Genomic DNA, 20,904 nt, shown 5'->3' with positions numbered 1-20,904 from the left:
ACATTAGATAGCTCTTGCGTACTGATCATCCGCTATGTAGCTCCTAAATCCCACTATGTAACCAATGCTACTCTCGTATTCTACCTGATTTTTTTTCTAAGCCGTTTACGTCCTTTAGAGCATCCTCTAACTTCTGTGCTTGCTGATAGACTACGTCACCTCAACTTATGCTTTTGTATCTTTCTCTGCTTCTTTCTATTAGCGACTGAACTCGGCCCCAAGTACCGGGTGACTTCAGACGGCGACCTGTGCGTATTCGGGGTGACTGACGTGTCTGACGCCAGACATCGTTACCGCTGTCACGTCCGACACCGACTGACGGGGGACATCCGGCCCAGCGTCAGCGCCGGCAGCCTTTTTGTCACGGGTGAGCAGCCTGTGGCCGCGTCTGTTTCGCTCCTCTTTTTCTTACACCTTCCGAGAGTCTGTGGCGCTGCTCGTTTTTAAGGATCTACCATTTTCAATAACGGGGATGTTAGGGCAGCCCATCCGATACTGTTTTCACTAGAACCTTAGAAAGTATGAGACTTTCGTGTACAGCGAGAACCTTAAATGTGTATACGGTCAATATAGATTTTGCGTCTGTAAAGACTGAGTAAATGCAAGGGCTTTTTATTTACCGATTGTGTTTAATCATAGGTTCGTGTTTAGTTATCGCTACGGCTAAACCTCTTACATATTATTTTGCATCATTCTATTGCCTATATGCATAGAATAATACGATATTGTTACAATAATGGACGTCCATTTACGAAATTGGATAAAGTATTTGTTCGCATTTTTAATTGCCAGCTGGTACTTCAAGTCACACGTTGCTCTTATTTTTGTGAGTGGTTCATGTTTTCGTACCAATCGGCATGGGGCATGTGTAGACATTTGAATATGGAATTTGAATCTTGTACGAACTAATTGAATAATTTTTTCTACTTTCGTATAGCTAGTATTCAATGTTTTAAATAACTCGTTCTAACCAATGTCTAAAACGCGACAAAATTAATGGTGCAACTTGGTTAGTCGGGTGGCTGAAACTAACGTTAACGTCGGTATACACTAGGCTGTTCGTTAAAGGCCTTTAGCTAAGGCCATCACCGGTCTCCTGGTTCAAAATAAAGCCCATTGATAGGCGTGCGCGGAATCGCCCTTCAAAGGAGGTGGGGAAGGGTAAAAGGAAGGTTGGTAGCGGCGCTCCCTCCCCTATTAAGCGAATGTATGGCGCAGCCCTTCTATTGTGTCCTTCCTTCCCTCTCTCCGCTTTTTCTGCCCATTCCCATGTGCGTGCCGGTTCAAGTGCCCTCTTCGAGAGACATTTACTGTGCTCAGAACACCTCCCTTCCTATTGCGCAACAGAATCACCTATACCTGCACCCTCTCTGGTCACTAAAGGAACCAGCCACCCCCCACTCACCGTTTTCATGCTTCTGAGCACATGTTCATTAAAACGAGGTGATTTATTCCCACATATAGAAACAAAATAAAAACATAAACATTAAAACAAAATGTCCCGACTTTGACCCGCGAAACTCTCGATAATTAACTTAGCATGTGCAAATTTGTTCACGCTTACAGTCACCGCTGTGGTGCCACCCCTCTTTCAAATTCAAGAACTCCCATCGTACAGGCAGACAGGTTAGGATGCTGTGGTAAACGGGATTTTTGGACCAGAGCACGTTTTTTATTGAGTGATGAAATAGGAGAGCACTTATGACGATCACGCTCTACGTTACCGTTGTACTCCGAGGACAGGGCGCCACACGGCGAGGGGGCACAGCGTCAGCAGGTAGCGGAGGGCGAACCAGTCAGCGAGAGCTACGCTGGCATTGGAGGTCACGGGCGGCACAGCTGTTCAGCTTGAAATTCTACAAGCAGCTCCATATATGGAAACGTCTAGTTTGCCAGAGTGTACGCACTCTGCGGAATGTAGGTTCTGTGTGCGTTCTTCGTAGTTTGGCTGTAATCTTATGATTCACGTGACATCCTATTTTATCGCTGTTCTTATACGAAAGGCCATCAACACTGTCATAGGAATCTCTGAACGTGCTTCCACGCAGTGACCATTACGCTAAGGCCTCCACAACACCTTGGAGGAGCTCGTCGTAGCACACAAAGTAAATCGATTCGAACGGGTTAGACGAACTCAAATTGCGCGAGCGACACTTCGAAGATTGTGTTATTCTGAAGCAAAGCAATAATGTGATTAAGAAAAGGAATTTTCCAGCAACAATTGAACAGTACATCTGAGTAGCTCGCATTCCCCGAAATATGCATCCTACCTATGATCTCGAAAAAAAGAAAAGTCAGAATAAAGCAGCTCCGACAAAATTACAGTCGCAATCCGTACTCAAGATACACTGATGCAGCGAAATATCCAGGAATCCCAGACCATGCTGTCAGCGTAGTCGACAGTGGTGGCAAAGAGAGAAGGACAGCTAGCATCTTAACTACAGAAATCGACAGGGAAGAAGAAAGAGCGATAGCGCTAGCAGACTAAACCTGTACTGGCAAAGCAGCAATACTAACCGATTCAAGCAGTTAGCCAAAATTTTCAGAAATAGAGAATTTGCAAGCAAGCCTTAAAATTTCTCGCCACTGCAGCGAAGCTGAATCTACCTGTCACGTACAACGTTTGGACTCCAGGCCACGAGTCCCTGATGGGGAATGAGGCAGCCAATGCTTTCGCCCGAGCTTATGTTCACCGGGCGATCCCACAGGACGCACTGAGAAGGAAAGAAGATTTACCTAAAAAAGTACAATAATATACTGCAGCACTACAGGCTAAACAGAAGAATTTATCCTCCAGCTCACTCCAGCCTGACTCGGAAAGAGGCAGTAACCCTCAGGAAGCTCCAAATTAACACCTACGTTCACGGTACGCTGCTTCACCACCTCTCAACAACCAAGCATTCATTCACCTGCAAGCACTGTGATGTTCCGGAAACCCTATTCCACATGGTATGGGGATGCAGGTAAAGCCGTGGAGCCACTACACTAACTGAAGAGCAGTGGGAGGCCAAGTTATCACACCCAGGCCTGAAGAATCATTGCAGCATGATTCAACGGGCGCGGGAGAGGGCAAATGTCCGCAGCTACCGGAAATAAGAAAGCTGCCTACCTTGGGCAAACAATGCGTTTGTTTAAATTAAACTTTATTCTCTCGCTCTGTATGCCCAATTCAAGATGAAGAACCACGTTTTGAGCTCTCAAAAATGCGCATATCTGTCTTATTTTCATGGGACACACAATTTGACTACAAGTGGAAAGGCGATTAATTTCTCTCAGCATGCCAAGCAGATGTTTTGTCAAAATGTGTGCAGGAGGGCGCTTCTATTATGGGGCCTAATTATATACCCTAATGGCAGGCAGATTTACATTTCTTATGAAGGCGAATATACTTGACGCCCTTGTTACTCAGATTTGTTTAGAGAAATTTATTCTCACAGACAGTGAACATCAAATACAATCCAACAGAACATTGCGACAGAACACAACATCCACAGACACACCAAAAGTTGTTACAAAAAGATATGTGTACATATGTAAACGGAACACAACATACACAACTTACCCAACTTCACAGGAATTGTTACAAAAACAATGTCTAAATATGCACAATACATGGTAAACGAAGAACACACAAATGAAATGTAGAGATCTATATGTCAGATATTTACATAGATTTACGAGCCCGTCGGTCGAATTTTCTGGAGCACTTCGCGGCGGCTTTCCTTATAATTGCATCATAGTTTTGGTACTATGAACCCCTACAATTACTACTAGTGGTTGGCTGGTTTATAATGCTGATTTTTTTGTAATATAATGTCTTCTCATTTGTTTCTCTCTCGGCGTGTTTATGTTTGTGTGTGCATCCATGCGTGTATATAGAGAGAGATCTTCATTGTATAATGTGACCCTAGTCACCCCGAGTTCAGAAATTAAAAACAAATTACACCCCGCGCGTCCCAGTACTTCGTTCGTGTCGATGTATAGGCCTCGCTTTCACTCGTGGTAGCTGCTATCTAAACTAAGACACCAACTTTCGAGCAACGAGCTTCTTTGGTAACAGTAGCGACTTCTATAGAGGATCAACCCCTCGCTGTCGCTAGAGTCTGAAAAGTATCTCGTCCAAGGGCCTCCGCCTAATCCGTTTTCTAAGCACGTTGCATTCATTGCGACGCACTACGACACACGTAAAAAGCACAAAGTAAGACTGCCCGCACGAAACTTCCATCGCTTCCGCCGAACAAGGCTGACTCGGGGCCAAGCCCACACTTATCTCCCAACCTTTTCCTTGTAACGCGTCGGATACTGCTCAGACCCGTCATTTACAGAGTCAACGAGGCCGCACGTCGTGGCGAGATGGTGTCATTCTGCAACATAGAAGAACAGGAGACGCCGGATGGCAAGGAGGCAGCCGCCAACAGAAACGCGATAAACGGCCTTGGCGTGGACAGAGGGGAAGGAGTTCAGATCTATCTCTCGGGCCCCGGCGGCTGTCCCATTTTGCAGACTCACGTTGGCAGGTGACGGAGAGAGGACGAGCGGAAGATGAGGTGCGTGCGCTGATGTGGAACGGCAGCAGTAAATGCCCGCAATGCAACAAAAGCACGCGCGTGCCGCCGCGCGGGCGCTGCCTCCTAACCTTTCTCACTTTTGCGATTCTACAAGACAGGAAGGCCCCACTTCTGAAGACGCTACGCGCAAGAGGGCAAGTCTGGGATGCGTTTGGGAGAGGAAGGAGTGCACTATGGCACCCGTCTAAGCGGCTGTCACCAGGAAACCAAGGGAGCGGAAAAACTCTTCCGTTCGTTCGGAATCACTGACTCCTTGGACACCCACGCAAAGAAAACTAGACAGCGTTCAGCCACACTTCGTAGTCAGGAGATGAGAGGGTGCAAAGTGGCTGTGCTGGAAAAGCATGGCCTAGTAAAGCGTCGAACGAGAGAAGACAGGAATGGCGCAGCTCTGCTGTGTGGTATGCGTGTCACTGCTTACCTGGAACGGGGCCTTTTGCTCGAGGCCTTACGTTTGTGAAATTAAAGCTGCTCTCTTGAATAACAGGGCACAACAGGTCGTCACCTCCGAGCTTGAGAATGAGCGTGACGACGCAAAAATAAGGAGTAAGCAAGACGATGCTTTCACGTTTGTTCCAATTGCCTTCACTCTTCGCCTTGTAGGACTACTTTCGTTATTTCATTATTTCTGTCCGTAAGAACTTGAAACCATCTGCATTCTTTTTGTTAAATAGTTTGAACAGTTAGTGTACTCATCAAGTCATCCCTTTGTTTGATCACTTATGGCATTGCACAGTGTCCTAACTAAGTGACAATATAGTATTCAAGCACACAAAATGCGTGGCACGAACAACGAGTTGCACAAGGCATACTATTTCAGACGTGTTGTGTAAGCTCCCCATTTCGTGCCGTCTATATTTCAAGGTCAAATATATTGTCAATCACACATAAAGGCCACACTCAAAAATCCTTATTTAAAAAGTGCCCACCACCCCACACTTATAAACAAAAGCATGCAAAATAGACACAGCATTATTGAGTACATTCGAACTCACCACATCACCCTGCTTCTAGTAAAAAACAACGAGTTTACACTAGGAGTGAAATGGTTTAAGAACAGTGAAGTTGGTCGATCTTAAGGAATCAACGTGGTCTTTTTCGCTGACGCTAGATCTTCCCTTGGCGTAGACAGAGTACACTCGAACTACAGCCTGTGACAGACCGTGCAAGAATGTTCAAACTCCAACGCCCGAACTTGAGGTACAATGCCATGGCTGTGGCACCCCTAATAAAAGCCTGGAACTTTCATCGCTCGTACTCGACTCGCGTCACGATAGGCAAACTCGGAGCAGCGGCTGCGTGGATTCTCCTTGGGTTGGTGTTTTTCTGGCATGGCTGCGAATGGGCGCATGTGCTGCTACGCGAGGTTAAACGCAGGTGGTGTGCAGCTGCGCATTGGTTATTGATAAACCATGGCGCTGAAGATTTTTAAAGACGATCATCTTTCTTGGGAACCTTCGACGCCAAAATTTCGGTCTGTCTTTCTGTCTGTTTGTCTGTGCATTTGTGTTTAGAAAAAGTGGGTAACGATTTAGAGTCCTAGTTACTCTACTATGGGAGAGCTTGAAGCCGTCCCGTGGCTAGCGCCAACCTTTTCTGTTGAGCGACGCGGAATCTATGTTAGTGCACAGTAATGATCCCTCTAATAGCACCAAAAGATATCTCAAATGGCCAACCCCATCCGCAGCGCCCACTAATATTGCTCAAGTTTCAGCGTTCATACTTGTGCGTTTGTCAAGTAAAAAGCAATTATTGCGCATATATGAGGCACCATAACAACACGTTTATGTTTTGTATGTGTGTCTTTACACTAAAGAGAAGGCATACACAAGTAATTCTAAGGGCCGCAGCGTTTATCACGCTGCACTGACACTGCAACGCGATGCTAAAAAAAAGGCAGATCACGCGTACAGTGAGAATCGATGATATGCGAAACACAAATGACAAAAGCTTGATCTGTCATTTAAAAATCAGCACAACGTTACGAGATGCAGGTAAATGATGCCGTACATGACTTCCGTGTCATGATTATCCTGTCTAGATGTGTCATTTACGTCGTCATCTATGTAGCATGTAGTCATGTTTCACATGACAAGCATGTCATCGTTATCATGTTTGGATGTGTCATTTACCTTTGTCGTCCGTTCGCGTCGCGTAATACCGTGTTTGGTATAACTGAAGCTAGCGAAATGGCCGCCAACGCATCATGAGCGTGGCATGTAGTCATGTTGTTACATGACACGCATCTAATGATTATCATGTTTGCACCAGTCACATACTTTGATCATTCATTCACGCACCGTAATACTAAATTAGGTATATGTGACGCTAGCATAAAGAGCGCGAGCGCATCATGAGCGTGGCATGTAATCATGTTGTTACATGACACGCATCTCATGATTACCCTGTTTGCACCAGTCACATACCATCATCATTCATTCCCGTATTGTAATACCGAGTTTGGTACATGTAACGCTAGCGAAACGGCCGCGAGTGCATCATGAGCGTGGCATGTAGTCATGTTGTTACATGACACACAAGTCATAATTTTCATGTTAGGGTCTGTCGCTTGTTATCGCCATGCAATCGTTTTCATACCGAACCAGTTTTTCAACATGCCATGTGAACGAATCCACCGCAAGAGCTGCAGGACCATGAAATGAAAATTATGACATTCATGACATACATGCCTTGACTTTCATGTTATGGCTAGTCGAATTTGTTGCTCATACAGTTATGTTATGCCATACCAAGTTTAGTATCGATACCATTATAGAAGCGGCCAGTAGAGCTGAAGTCGTAGGCGGATAGATAGATAGATAGATAGATAGATAGATAGATAGATAGATAGATAGATAGATAGATAGATAGATAGATAGATAGATAGATAGATAGATAGATAGATAGATAGATAGATAGATAGATAGATAGATAGATAGATAGATAGATAGATAGATAGATAGATAGATAGATAGATACGCTCAAACTCGCCGAAGTTCACTAAGAAATGCTTCGCATTTAAAAGGCAAGTGGTTCCAACGCTTTGCTATGACGACACGATGGTGGCACCTGCCTGTCGCTTTGCGTTCTACTTCTTGTCGCCTTCGAGACAGGTGCGCAATTCACTCCGTGGGCACACACGCCTTCCTTCGTTTTCGAAGATAACTGCCAGATGGCACTCGTGTCTAACATGCCTCGATGCGCTCGTTCACCTTCGCTGCACGGATCGAGGCTCTCCAATGCAGCGCTTCCACAATACAATTCACCAATTATCTCGCGCTGAACATCAAATAAACAATTTGTTCACTCTCTCCACACGCAAGACCATCGTCTATCAACGACATTTGCATTGAAACATGCTGATACGGGGTCATTTTTTTTTAGGAGAAGCTCCTAAAGCTGTTGGTCGGTCAATGCATGTCAGTGACTGGTTCGTAACTACCTAGTCGCATGACTAACTCAGCACGTGGTTATAGTATGAGTGACAGACGAACAGACTGGCAGGCAGACAGACAGCCGGATGGGCAGATGGACACACGGACGAATAGGTTGAGGGACGGACGCACGGACAAACGGACGAATGAAAGCAAGGACAAACAGACAGACGGAAGCACGGACAGACGGATAGACGGATGCAGAGATGGACGAACAGAAGCATGGACGACCAGACGGAATATAACAGGCTGCAAGAATTTTTCAGTAGGTTCATTACGAGCTGAGAAAACCGGCACTTAGAAGCGGTGCGAAACAATTGAGGCGAGGTAAACTCAAGTAGGAACGGTAAAATAAGCGAACTAAGAGTGGAGGGAGCGTTAAAGCAGTGAAGAGGAAACTTCTAATAGGCAAAAAAACATATGTATACACGAAGGTACAAAGGATGCAAGAGCACAACAAATATGGACAAGATAGTTAAAGCAGTGGAGATATTTTACAGAGATCTGTACAGGTAAAGTGACAACCATCACAATAATGTAAGAACTAGCAGCAGTGTAGGTGACATCCCACCTGTCATGACTGAATAAGTCAGGCAAGCCTTGGAGGAATAGAAAGAGGCAAAGCTGCTGGTGAGAATCACGTAACATCAGATCTCCTGAAAGAATGTGGGCAGAATGTTTTAAGGATAGTTTCCACCCTGTTTATGAAGTGTCTTCTTTCGGGGAGAGTACCAGAATTTTGAAAGGATGCTAACGTCATCATAATCCATGAAAAAAGGACATGACACGGATTTGAAGAATTACAGGCCGATCAGCTTGCTCTCCGTCGTATACAAAGTACTTACAAAACTAATCGCTAGCAGCATTAAGACATCATTAGCATTCAATCAACCAATAAATCAAGTGGGATTTCAAATAGGCTACCTAACAGTCAACAACATTCACACTATCAATCATTTGAAAGAGAAATGCTCACAACACCCCCCACCGCTATGAATGATATACATATTCTTCATAGATTATGAGAAGACATTTGATTTAGTAGAGATATCGGCAGTCATGAAGACACAGCGGAATGAGGGCGTTGGCGAAGCACACATAAACATTCTGGAAGAAATCTACGGAGGATCAACTGCCACCATAGTGCTCTATAAAAACAAAGCCACCGAATACCAAGACAAAAGAATACAATCTCCCCAAGACTATTTACCGCATGCTTATAGGAGGTTTTCAGAGGCCTAGAATGGGAAAAGTAAGGCATAAGAGGTAATAGAGAGTACCTTTGTAACCTGTGCTTCACCGATGAAATAGCAATGCTGAGTAACTTAGGGGACGAAATGCTATTCATGATTACTGAACTAGACAAGGAGAGCAGAAAAGTAGGTTTTAAAACAAATCTGCAGAAAACGAAAGCAATGTACAACAACCACGGAAGAGAACGGCGCTTGGATAGCAGTGCATCGGAATTTCTAAAAGAGTACGTCTACTTAACACAGGTAGTGACTGTGGAGCTGAACCACGAATTTGAAGTGACTAGAAAAATTATAATGAGGTAGAGAACATTCGGCAAGCATTCTCAAATCATGACTGGTATATTGCTACTATCGCTCAAGAGGAAGGTGCATAACAGCTGCATCTTGCCGGTACTTACCTACGAAGCAGAAACCTAGAGGCTCACAAAGAGGGTTCAGCTTAAATTGAGGACAACGCAGTGAGCGATAGAAAGGGAAATGATAGTTGTAACTTTAGGAGACAAGAAAAGAGCAGAGTGGGTCAGGCAACAAACTGGGGTTCAGAATATTGTAGTTGAAAGGAGGAAGAAATGGACATGGGCCGGGCACGTAGCGCATAGGCAAAATAACCGCTGGTCACTAAGGGCAGCTAACTGTATTCCAAGGGAAGGCCAGCAGGTGAGAGGGAGGCAGAAAGTTAGGTGGGCAGATGAGATTAAGAAGTTTGCGGGTGTCAAGTGACAGCAGCAAGCACAGGATCGAGATGACTGGTGGAACACGCGAGAAACCTTTGTCTTGCAGTGGGCGTAGTCAGGCTGATGATGATAGTGAACTAAAACATTGTGAGGAGGCAAGCTCGACACCCTTGCCACTTGTCCCACGTAGCCTTAGCAAGCCAAATCTCTTCTCTACCCTCTCTGGCATCCGAGCGATGGGAAACACATCATGCACACGTCAGGGCACGCACGCATTAGAAGCCCAACCCCCAAGAACACGTACAGGGTTGTTTTGCTGACCAGAGTTATTTGTGGTCTGCTGCCTTATGTACCCATATTCAGGCTTGTCATCTTTAACGAGTACAAAAACAGTGACATTTTACTTGCACAAGACTGGCGTTATCATGAGCTAGTGCCGCTCTAACGTTTACTTGGACGCGGTAGAAAAACAATGAGTAGAATGAGCGTTCAAATCCGCCAGAACATTACTTTCGTTTCCATGGCTGGTGTCTGGTGGATGCGTTAACCACGGGAACACGAACGCATGCGAATTGGTGGCACATTACTCCCGTATATTGCCGCAATTCATGCGAACCAATTAATAGAGATACACACATTTCTTTTCTGTGTCTGAGTATTTCTGTCAAGCTTTATTTATCTATTTCAAGCAACAAATTTCACACACTATAATGTCAAATCATTTTTGCCCTACCATGAGCTACTGTAGGCGAGTCGTCTACATAGATGACCGATGTCACAGCACTGCCGTCTACGTAGGGCAATTTCATCGTCTACGTCATTCGCTCACTCTCGGGGCAACAGCGTTCCACTTCAAGAAGAAGGACACGTGGCATTCAACTTGAAATTTGACCTATTTCCACGGCGCTTATAGCGTTCCGAATTTTGGCAGATGTGATTTTGAACGCCCAGTGTATGCATTTCACTGATCATCTGAAAATTATCAAACTTATCAAAGGGCCATTTAAGAGCTTCACTCCTAAAAATGTTCTATTGCCTCTGTGCTTGACCTAAAAGCGTTTTGAAAGCATTGTGATCACCAACAACTTGAAGATGCAGAGAGCATAAATTATTGGAAACCGCCATGACCCGGATGGGCCCGGCTATTTTTTGTCCCACCGCGGTGGTCTAGTGGCTAAAGTACTCGGCTGCTGACCCGCAGGTCGCGGGTTCGAATCCCGGCTGCGGCGGCTGCATTTCCGATGGAGACGGAAATGTTGTAGGCCCGTGTGCTCAGAAATGGGCGCACGTTAAAGCACCCCAAATTTGCAGAGCCCTCCACTACGGCGTCTCTCATAATCATATGGTGGTTTTGGGACGTTAAAGCCCACATATCAATCATCATTATTGGAAACCGCAGCACACAAATACAAGTGCCTGGCACACTTTGAGGTCCCAATGTCTGTAAGACGCCAGCTTTCTCTCGTACGACACCTCCTCCAAAATCCTTTCAACTCATAGCAGGCTTCTTTTGAAAACATTGGTGACTGTGTAAGCTGTTTTATGAAGTTATACTTGTGTGAAAGATAAAATATTTTTTATTTATTGTTTTGTACGCGCAGCCCAATATTGAGGAACGCCACTACTGTATTTATATACAACAATGTATTCACGAGGAGCAAGTTCATGTACTACAGCCAACATCATTTCATTGCTATTCGAAGCAGGTCTTCGATTTATTCAACTTCGGAAGCTTTCTATGTTGGCAACAAAATAAATATACAGAACGAAGACGTTTATTGCATATTGAAACTTGGAAGACAGAATTCAAGAATTCTTCATTCGACAAAGTACCTGTACTCTGCAAAACGTTACAAAGACCATCAAGGAAATGAGTTGGGAATGTACAATGATTGACATACTTTTTTCATTTGGGATCAATACTAGAAGCGCGCATACTCTCTAATAAACACAGCAGCGCCTGTATCGCTAAAAATAGCTGGTCGATTGCGCTTAAACCTTGTTAACAGTTTCTTTCTTTCTTCAAACAGCTGGCTATCGAAAGCGCTTATGGGTACACCCAAAGGAGTGCGTAATATGATTAGGCGGTGAACGGGAAAGTCCACGAACACTGATCAGGCGCCCTTCTCTTAGCGAAATAATTTTCACCACAACGGTCCTCGATACAACGCTGTACCTCACTCCCTACGCGGCCGAGCTCTTTCCGCGGCACTCTGAAAAGGCGTAAATGGCCGTTCGAACATTTCATAGCTGTGTAAATGAACGCGTGCTAAGTGGAGCTTATAGCGGTGAAAACTAATCTCTGTTCATCTCACCCTTATATACTCCAATTTCTTGTTTGCTTTCTACAAATCCACTAGACATGCACTCTGAAATCGAAGCCCTGCTCAATTTCGTTTAAAAAATAAACCACTTCGGCAGAACTCACGCACCATGGTACGCGAAAAAAACACTGGTACACTGGTACGCAAGTACCAGTGGTATTACACTGTGGTATTACAAGTGGTATTACACTGGTACGCAAAGAAAACAAAAGAAAGATGACTGTGGTTTAGTTTTTTAGTGACCGAAGCGTTATGAAATGACGCTAGAGATATTACAAATGTTGTATGCACCTACAATGTTGGACAATCGTATACGTTTTATATAACCAGGAGTTTTCCAGTTACGTAACGATGCCATGAGCAACTTGGGAAAACACTAATCAAGTGGTAAGCTGATACGTAGCTCTTGTGCTTTCGAGCAGGGCTTCTGTCGGGCAGACGTAAAAATAAGCCAGAACTCAAGCAAAAAGTAGCCAAAGTAGCCATGGCATTCAATTCCAGCGCCAAATCTTCAGAGAACTAAAGAAAAAAAGTAATAATATTTGCGGAATTGTTAGTATTCCACAGTAAATACCTTGATCTTGCATAGGCTAAAACAGGTTGCAAGAAATACAATATTGTTCCTCCTTGCTTGTTCTCCAAACCAAATTGCAAATGAATAAATAACATTTATATTTTCAGTGCACCTACATACGGTTTGTCTAGATTGGATATAATTTTCGTAAAAATAACTTTGGGCCAACAACTCATAAGGACAATTAAACTTTGAAACCATCCTTGTTTTGAATCCGTAGACTGTGATTGGTACAAGGTTACAATAAAGATTCGACAGATCCCACTTACCTGGGAATCGACGTTATGCGAAGCATGTGGAGCGAAGGTGACCATATTACAACTTTTTTAGCGACACGTCATGAAATGACGCTAAATATATGTACAAATGTTGTTCGCACAGATATATGTTGAAGAGTTGCAGATGTTTATATAACCAGTTGTTTGCACTTGCGAAACGATGCCAGCTGGAACATGCGTGTTAGCAACACTAGAAAGTGATATGAAGCGCTCGTGCTTGTGAAGATGCTGGCCCTGGACACTGCTACATAAATCAACTTCAGCGCATGGCACCTAACTATAATTGACATTAACCCGGCGTGACGCCTGTATCAAAGTAGTACATATGTAATGTATATAAAATTAAGTAGGCAGCACTGTAACCACTATTGAGGTTTCAAGAAGAGTAGAAGTGTGTTTTGAATAGGAGCCACTTCTGCTAACTCCAGCGCATTGCAGTGGTAATTTAAGTCTGTTGATCGGTTTTCGCTGCTCCCTTGGAGGGGATGGATGTAGACCACCCCGGGCGCCTGCCGGCACCAGCGGCGTCAGCGGCGGCCGCCTCCAGGAAGCGGATGGGACAAGCGAGTGACAGCGACAGTGAAGATACTCATGCTTACTATCTCAGCAGTGAGGACTTTTCAGATGACGGTTTCCAACCTGTGCTGAGCGCAAAGCGAAGAGGAGGAATATGAGGACATCCTCATCCTCAAGTATTCAAACTGTAAGTGAAGCGCCAAAGTCGAATACTTATACCATCCTGTTTCCCCCTTCACTTTCTACTGTCATCATGAAACGCCTTAACAGACAGTCTGTGTCGAGGTCTCTGGAAGCGCTCGTGCCAAATGAGATCATGGACATAAGAGTGAACGCCAGAAAGAATATACTGGCTGTTGACATTTTGCACGCAAGTGCGTTGGGCGTCCTGCGCCATTTAATTGACTTGGACGGCAATCGGGTGCGCTCTCATGTTCCCTTTGGATGTGATGTAGTAACCGGCGTGATCTACGACATAGGTGTGGCTATTTCAGATAATGACTTACAATTTCTTGTCAAGTCAACAACTGATTCTCCAATTGTTGATGTCACCCGGATAGGCAAGTCTCGCTGTGTGAAGATTGCGTTTAAGAGCACATTCCTCCCTTCTCATGTGAAGGTGGGGTACTTCAGACATGCTGTGCGGCCTTTCATTCCAAAGCCTCTCCAGTGCCGTAAATGTATGAAACTTGGACATGTGAGCAGCGTCTGCAAGAATTCGGTGGTATGCCACCGCTGCGCCGTGCCCCATGCAGCGGATAAGGGCGTCGCTCCTGTCAAGAAATGCTCTAATTGTAATGAATCCCATGAAGCCACATGGAAGGACTGCCTGCGGATTCGGAAGGAAATTGCCATCTTGAAGGAGATGGTGCGCGATCACTCATCTCATCGAGAAGCCGCAGCTAAAGTCAGAAGGCGTCGTTCACGTCGACGTTGGTCTTCAAGAACGCCCGCTACCTCCTCGATGCGTTTGCCACATTCCTCATCAGTACCACCTCCTTTACCTCCCAGACCACATGCTGTGGGAAAGGCTGTAAAGTACAAAGCCAGTGAGCATACCATAACTGCAACAGAGTGGCCTGCACTTTAAAGGGAAGCAGCATTAAGCGAACCGAAGGAGTTTCATGACGGCCAGCCCGCGATCCCGGTTCGAGATCTTTCCAACCAAGACAGGCAAGTGACTGCAATCGTGCAATCATTAATTGCCACGATTCGCACGCTACTGAACAGCATACAATCTCCGTCTGCTAAGAGTGCACTGCAAATACTGGATGCACTGAATCCAGTTCTTGCTAACGTCATATAAGCACAATGGCTCAACAAAATCTTATCTTCCGCACTGAAGTTAAAAGTGCGTCGATTTTTCAGTGGAATGCCAAAGCCATCAATTCCCGTATCCCGGACTTTCGCCAATTTGTTCGGGTCAATCAATTCCCTATCCTTGTAGAACCAAACGCATCAACGCCTTATAGATTGTCCGGTTATGAAGCTTTTTGTTCAGCCGCTTGCGAAGAACGAAGCAAAGTAATTGTTTACATCCGCACCGACTTGACTTATCTTTCGCACCCAATAAGTTCAAATGACGACAATCAGTACGTGTGTCTTCGTGTAAACAAGGGTGCAGTTTCGTTCACGCTGATTGGTTGATATATATCTCCGTCATCGCGATTTCTCTGCGACAGATTAAAAGACATCCTAATGAGCACCGATGGGCCTTGGATCATCACCGGTGACTTCAACTCCCATCACATGCTTTGGGGGTGCACTAGGATGAATGTCAGAGGCCAGAACATTGTTACATTCGCTTCCTACTACGACCTTTCCATCATGAACGATGGTACCCCAACATATCTGCGGGGTCTCACGTATGGCAGTTGCCTTGACCTGACATTGGTGTCACGGTGCTTCTCTCACAAAGTTAAGTAGTTTTGCGATATTGAGACTCATGCGAGTGATCACATACCGTCCTACGTGAAGATCGATGGTATCATAAAAAATTTCTCTTCCGGTGTTGTAATTGGCACTGACTGGTCGATGTTTACATTGCGTGTTGAGGAGCCTTGCCAAGAAGGCCTTGCCTGCAGCCTGGACAATACCATCACGGAAGCTATGCAAGCATCTAAATGTAAATTACCATTTTCGCCTAAAATAACACAGGTCGACATCGAACTGGAAAGATTACGAGCTATACGAAGGCGTGCTGAACGACGATACAGACGCACAAGATGAATCTACGACCTGAGGAAAGCAAGACGGCTCCAAAAAAAGATTCAATGACGCATTTACATGCTGGAGGGCGAACGCTGGAAAGCATTTTGCGAATCTCTAGACCCTCATAAACGGCTGTCATATATCTGGAGAACAGTTCGTGGTCTTCGCTCCTCTTCGCAACAACGGCACCCTTTTAAAGCTTTGGCACTCCATCGTGAAAAAACAGAACTCGAGGTGGCTGAAGACTTTTGCACGAGAGTTGCCGGGAATATTATAAACGAGAGCATCGACGCCGTGATCGTTCCTGAGACGCGATTACCAGAAATGGACATTCCATTCACCATGGAAGAGCTGTAAGGTGCGTTAGTCGCTTCTAAGCGCATGTCATCGCCAGGTCCCGATGGTACTACTTACAGTGCGTTGGGACACCTTGGACAAAAAGCCAGAAGAGAACTTTTAACATGTTTCAACAACTCCAAGCTCAGCGGCAGTGTTCCCCGAGAATGGAAAATAAGTCGATTAATAACACTTCTGAATCAGGAAAATCACCATTGGACTTGACAGCGTATCGCCCTATTGCCCTCGCAAGCTGCCTCGGAAAAGTGATGGAAAGAATGGATCTATTTTGTCTCGAGTGGTACTTGAAACGATACACCACATACCCTTCCTGCAAGGCAGGCTTTCGTCGGGGCCGCTCCTTCATCGACTGTGTCCTTGACTTATCGGCATTTGTTCAGCAAGAAAAAAGTCGCAAACGTATATCAGTGGCACTCTTTCTTGACGTGAAAGGTGCATATGATAATGTAGCTCACGATTCCATCCTCACTTCTCTCACAGCAATGGGCATTGGTGGGCGAATGTTTCAATGGATAAAAAATTATATGAATGGCAGGGGTTTCTTTGTGCAAACAGGTGAGGGTAAAACTGCTGAACATTTCACCTATTGCGGAGTACTTCATTCGATGGGTGCCTGCCCGTTATTCTACCACTGAGCCACACCGGTGCTTCGGAGTACCTCAGGGAGGTGTTTTAAGCCCCACATTGTTCAATGTTGCCCTGATTGGTCTGGTGAAGGTTCTGCCAAAGTTGGTGTGCCTATTCATATACGCCGAGGATATTTGCCTCTGGAGTGCTGCAGTTACTATCCCATAGGTGCGCGCACGAATACAGCGGGCAGCAACGCTCACAACAGCCTACCTTCAGAAACAAGGCCGAACTATATCAACTCTGAAGTGCGCCTTGGTGGCGCTACTCTCAAACCAATGACGCCATACCCTGTTTACATCAATAGGCAGAGTGTCAAATATGCATGGACGCATCGTTTTCTGGGCATAATAATCGACAGAAGTCTTTCGTGGAGCCCGCATTGTGCGTACTTGAAGAAGAGACTGCTATCTATTGTGCATATAATGAAATTCATGTGCGGGAAAGCATGAGGAACTTCTGTGGCCTCCATGCTACAGCTGTACAGGGCCCTATTTCTGGGTCTATTGTGCTACAGCTTGCCTGTACTGACTCACACTTTCAAGTTCAATACTCATTCGTTGGAGAGTTTGCAGGGTCAGGCGCTGCCTATCTGCCTAGGACTGCCCCGATGCGCTTCTACTTATGCCACAATCGTGCTTGCCAAAGACCATCCGGTCAGGACATATTGAGTTGTGGATTGCCTCAGAGCGCACATTCGACATGCTAGCCGTGTCCCCGACCACCACTTGGCCCTTCTACCTTCCGGAAGACCACGTGCTACGTTTTCAGACGTCATAGCCAAGCACCTAAACAGCATTCCATCAGGATATACGCCAGCTGCGAGAACGGCATGCCCTTTGTGGTGCCTCGACCAGCCGCAAGTACGTCTAGAAATTCCGGGAATCAAAAAGAAAAGCTGTCACTCTAGAGTAGCATTGAAGCAAGCAACACTGCTATTATCACATGAGTTGTACTTGGACCGAACGCAGATATACACTGATGGGTCCGTCTCATCCAGCAGCTCATCAGGTGCCGCTGTATTTCCGGCTGCAGCAATGGCAATCAAATTTCAGTTGACGCTCGTTCAAGAGCGTCCAGTAAAATGGGTCATATTCTGTGATTCGAAGGCAGCGCTTCAGAGTTTGCAGTCTGCCATGCGTAGGAGGAATCATGAACAATTGGTACATGAAATAAGACATTGCCATCCTGAAGCTCTAGCACGAGGACATGATAATATATATAAATGGCTGCCTGGACATATCGGTATTACCGGAAATCAATTAGCCGATGATGCAGCCCGCTCAGCCCATGAAGGAAGCCGTGTGGTCCCGATTTCTCTATCAAAGAATGATGCAGCAAGACAACTTTACCTGCTGGCTCGAGATCTTACACGCACGTTCTGGTCGTCTCCGAGCTTCCAAAGGTGTCAATTATATGAACTGGATCCTTCACTCAAGATACAGCTACCATCACAACTTTCCCGCTCCGATGCGACACTGTTATGCTGCCTTTGGTTGGGTGTTGCATTCACAAAGGAGTACTCCTTTCGCATTGGTATGGCAGACACCTCTACATGCGACTACTGCGCAGCTGAAGAGACCATTGAACACGTCCTGTGCAGCTGCGCTCGCCACGACACCCAGCGATGCCAGCTCCGGATGGTTTTGAATCAACTTGCCTCCAGACCATTTTGCGTGCAGAAGATTCTAGGACCTTGGGCATCTGCCTCAATTGCGCAGAAAGCGACTAAAGCACTCCTACTTTACTTCAAGTCAACAAACCTGAGTGACCGCCTGTAGACTGTGTGTGCTCCCCCGAGTGTGCTCGTGATTGTGTGTACTTTCTTATCTCTCTCCAACCTCCTTTCTCCCCTTCATCTATTCCGCAGTGCAGGGTAGCAAACCGGATGTGCGTTTGGTTTAGCTCCCTGCCTTTCCTTGCATGTTTATCTCTCTTTCTCAAGAAGATTAGCATCTATTTGACAAGTAGTTCCAAGATTTGGCGTAGCTCTCGGGTAAAATGCTTCATTGTGACGCAGAATGCTTGGGCTTGATTCAAGCTGGGCCCCTTACATTCTTTCTTTGCATTCGCCGGGTCGACGTTACCGGTGTCGGGTGTTTCTTAATGTTCGCGCGTTAAAATTGCCCTGTGTGTTCTCGTCGTTCCTAGGAAGACACTTAGTGTCGATCACTTGTGGCACATACCCGCATACAAGCGGCACATACCCGCCCATGGGTATGTGCCACTGTCTGGCGGGAAATGTTTGATGACGTACACGACGAGATGGTGACATTATTTATATCTTTACCAGTGTGTCATGCTAATTTTGGTTCACGCCAAGTTAAGGGGTTGACCACGAGAGCACCCAAACGTAAGCGGCTAGATACATAAATATGCTCAAAGTTGCCAAAGTTCGCCAAGAAATGCTTCGCATGTAATATCAGTCTGACCGAATGCGCACAGCCTAGCATCATTTTGTTGTGGAAATTGCTCTCGCACGTTCTGTTTCAGCATTATAATTTTGCGTTAGCTCTTTGCTATATGGCCACGCATTTCCTAAGATGCGCGCGTCCCTCAATCGTCGTCTGAGACGGAGGGATGCTTCTAAGGGTTCCTCAATGCGCACATGTTCTTGCCGGCGGAACAGGGACATGTGCGCGCATAGGCTAACAAGACAGGAATGTTTGCAAATACTGGTTACCCTTCAGATTTGCTTGTTGTCTTCTCTTCAAATTTTTTTACTATGAAATGGTGAGTAATTCAAAGGAGCCAGAACATATCCAAGGTGGTGACTTCAAATTTCTGCAGCCTGGCAGGATTGAAAAGTAGTCCATTTGGCGCCAAGTAGCCGCCAACGGCAACCCTGCTTTCGACAATGGTAGGCTTGGCTAGTGTTCTACGTGTTGAGGAAGGAGAGCCGAGACCGTGGCGACGAGCCCATGCCGAGGTCACAGTTTTTATTTGAGACGCAGGCCAATCAGTGGAGTTGCCGCTGCACTGTCCAGCCAGGTTCCTAAGCTAGGCCGGCCGTTCTGAAATTTCTCGTGGCTCGCGCGTCACGAGCCACGTGGCTCGCTTCTTTTTCCACTCGGCCAGCTGGCCAAATCCAGCGTGGCGATACATAGGCTCCCCCGCCCCCTTAGCACATTGAGCGATTGAAAACGTATGTACAAAAGAAAGAGACAGATACATGAACGGCAATCCGTAAGGTGTCCGTTGGAAAGTTCAGGTTGTCAACGTGCAGTGGCCGTCGGTAAGTAGTAGGTCTCCGGTGGGCGACTCTGGGAGAATCGCAGCGGGCGAGGTTTGCGAGGGACGGAGACTGCTGGAAGCTAGGGAGGTCATCCATATGGGTGGGTCAGTTATCGCCGAAAGTTACGCCTGCGTCGCATAGCTGCGACGCAGGCGTAACTTTCGGCGATAACTGACGCCACATTGCGCGTTGCGTGGCATCAATACTGCAGGCATGCGGACACAGGCTGACAATTGCTGCACTGTGGCGTTGTATGGGCGAGGCAGCGCTGGAAATGCGGCGTTCATGTTGCTGGCGCTGCGCACGACGTCGTCGGCGCAATGCTGACTGCTCATGTGTGAAGCACTGATACCAGCCTGTCTTCTGCATTTCACGACGTATCAGAGGGTGCCTTCTTCATTCTTCCGCCTTCGTTTGGTGGATGCCTGCATCCTGGGGTAACTTGGAAGGGCGAGTGGAAAGCTGCCCGTGTGTTTGCCTCTGGGTACGACGACGTCGCCGTGTTTGAGTCACAACTCGGCGACGTGTGAGGTCGTGGCTGGGTGTTGGCGTATTAGGAGCCGGGGCGTTTGCATTTCCGGTGCCTGACCACTGCCATGTCTGGGTCTCGTCTAGAAGACTCATGCAGAGGAAGTGCAGACCCCGCGGTAAGACTGGACTTGGAACCAGTGGTCAATGTATTCTGTTGAGATTCTGGCGGCAAGCAGCACGCGGGCAGAGGAGCATGCTCATTGACTGCTTGCGTGTCTGTTGTAGCATGCGCGGGTGCTTCCGAGCCTGGCCGGCACGGTGCGTTGTACGCTGTCGTCACCGTCCTAGTGGGTGGCTCGGTAGTTGTGCCCGAGAAGCCACC

At 46.2% G+C, this 20,904-nt stretch overlaps 1 protein-coding gene across 1 annotated transcript in view; it reads left to right on the top strand.

The window, feature by feature from the left end:
* Nucleotides 1-20,904, top strand: part of LOC142774977 (cell adhesion molecule Dscam1-like) — a 480,705-nt gene that overhangs the window by 330,640 nt on the left and 129,161 nt on the right. Inside the window, exon 4 of the mRNA XM_075876146.1 lies at nt 203-367. Within this exon, the coding sequence (XP_075732261.1) occupies nt 203-367 (165 nt within the window). The remainder of the gene's footprint in view (nt 1-202; nt 368-20,904) is intronic.

Source organism: Rhipicephalus microplus, chromosome 2 (genome assembly GCF_043290135.1).
Source record: "Rhipicephalus microplus isolate Deutch F79 chromosome 2, USDA_Rmic, whole genome shotgun sequence".
NCBI lineage: Eukaryota > Metazoa > Arthropoda > Arachnida > Ixodida > Ixodidae > Rhipicephalus > Rhipicephalus microplus.
Note: the sequence above shows the minus strand (reverse complement) of the source record. Positions and strands in the feature narration are given on the sequence as shown.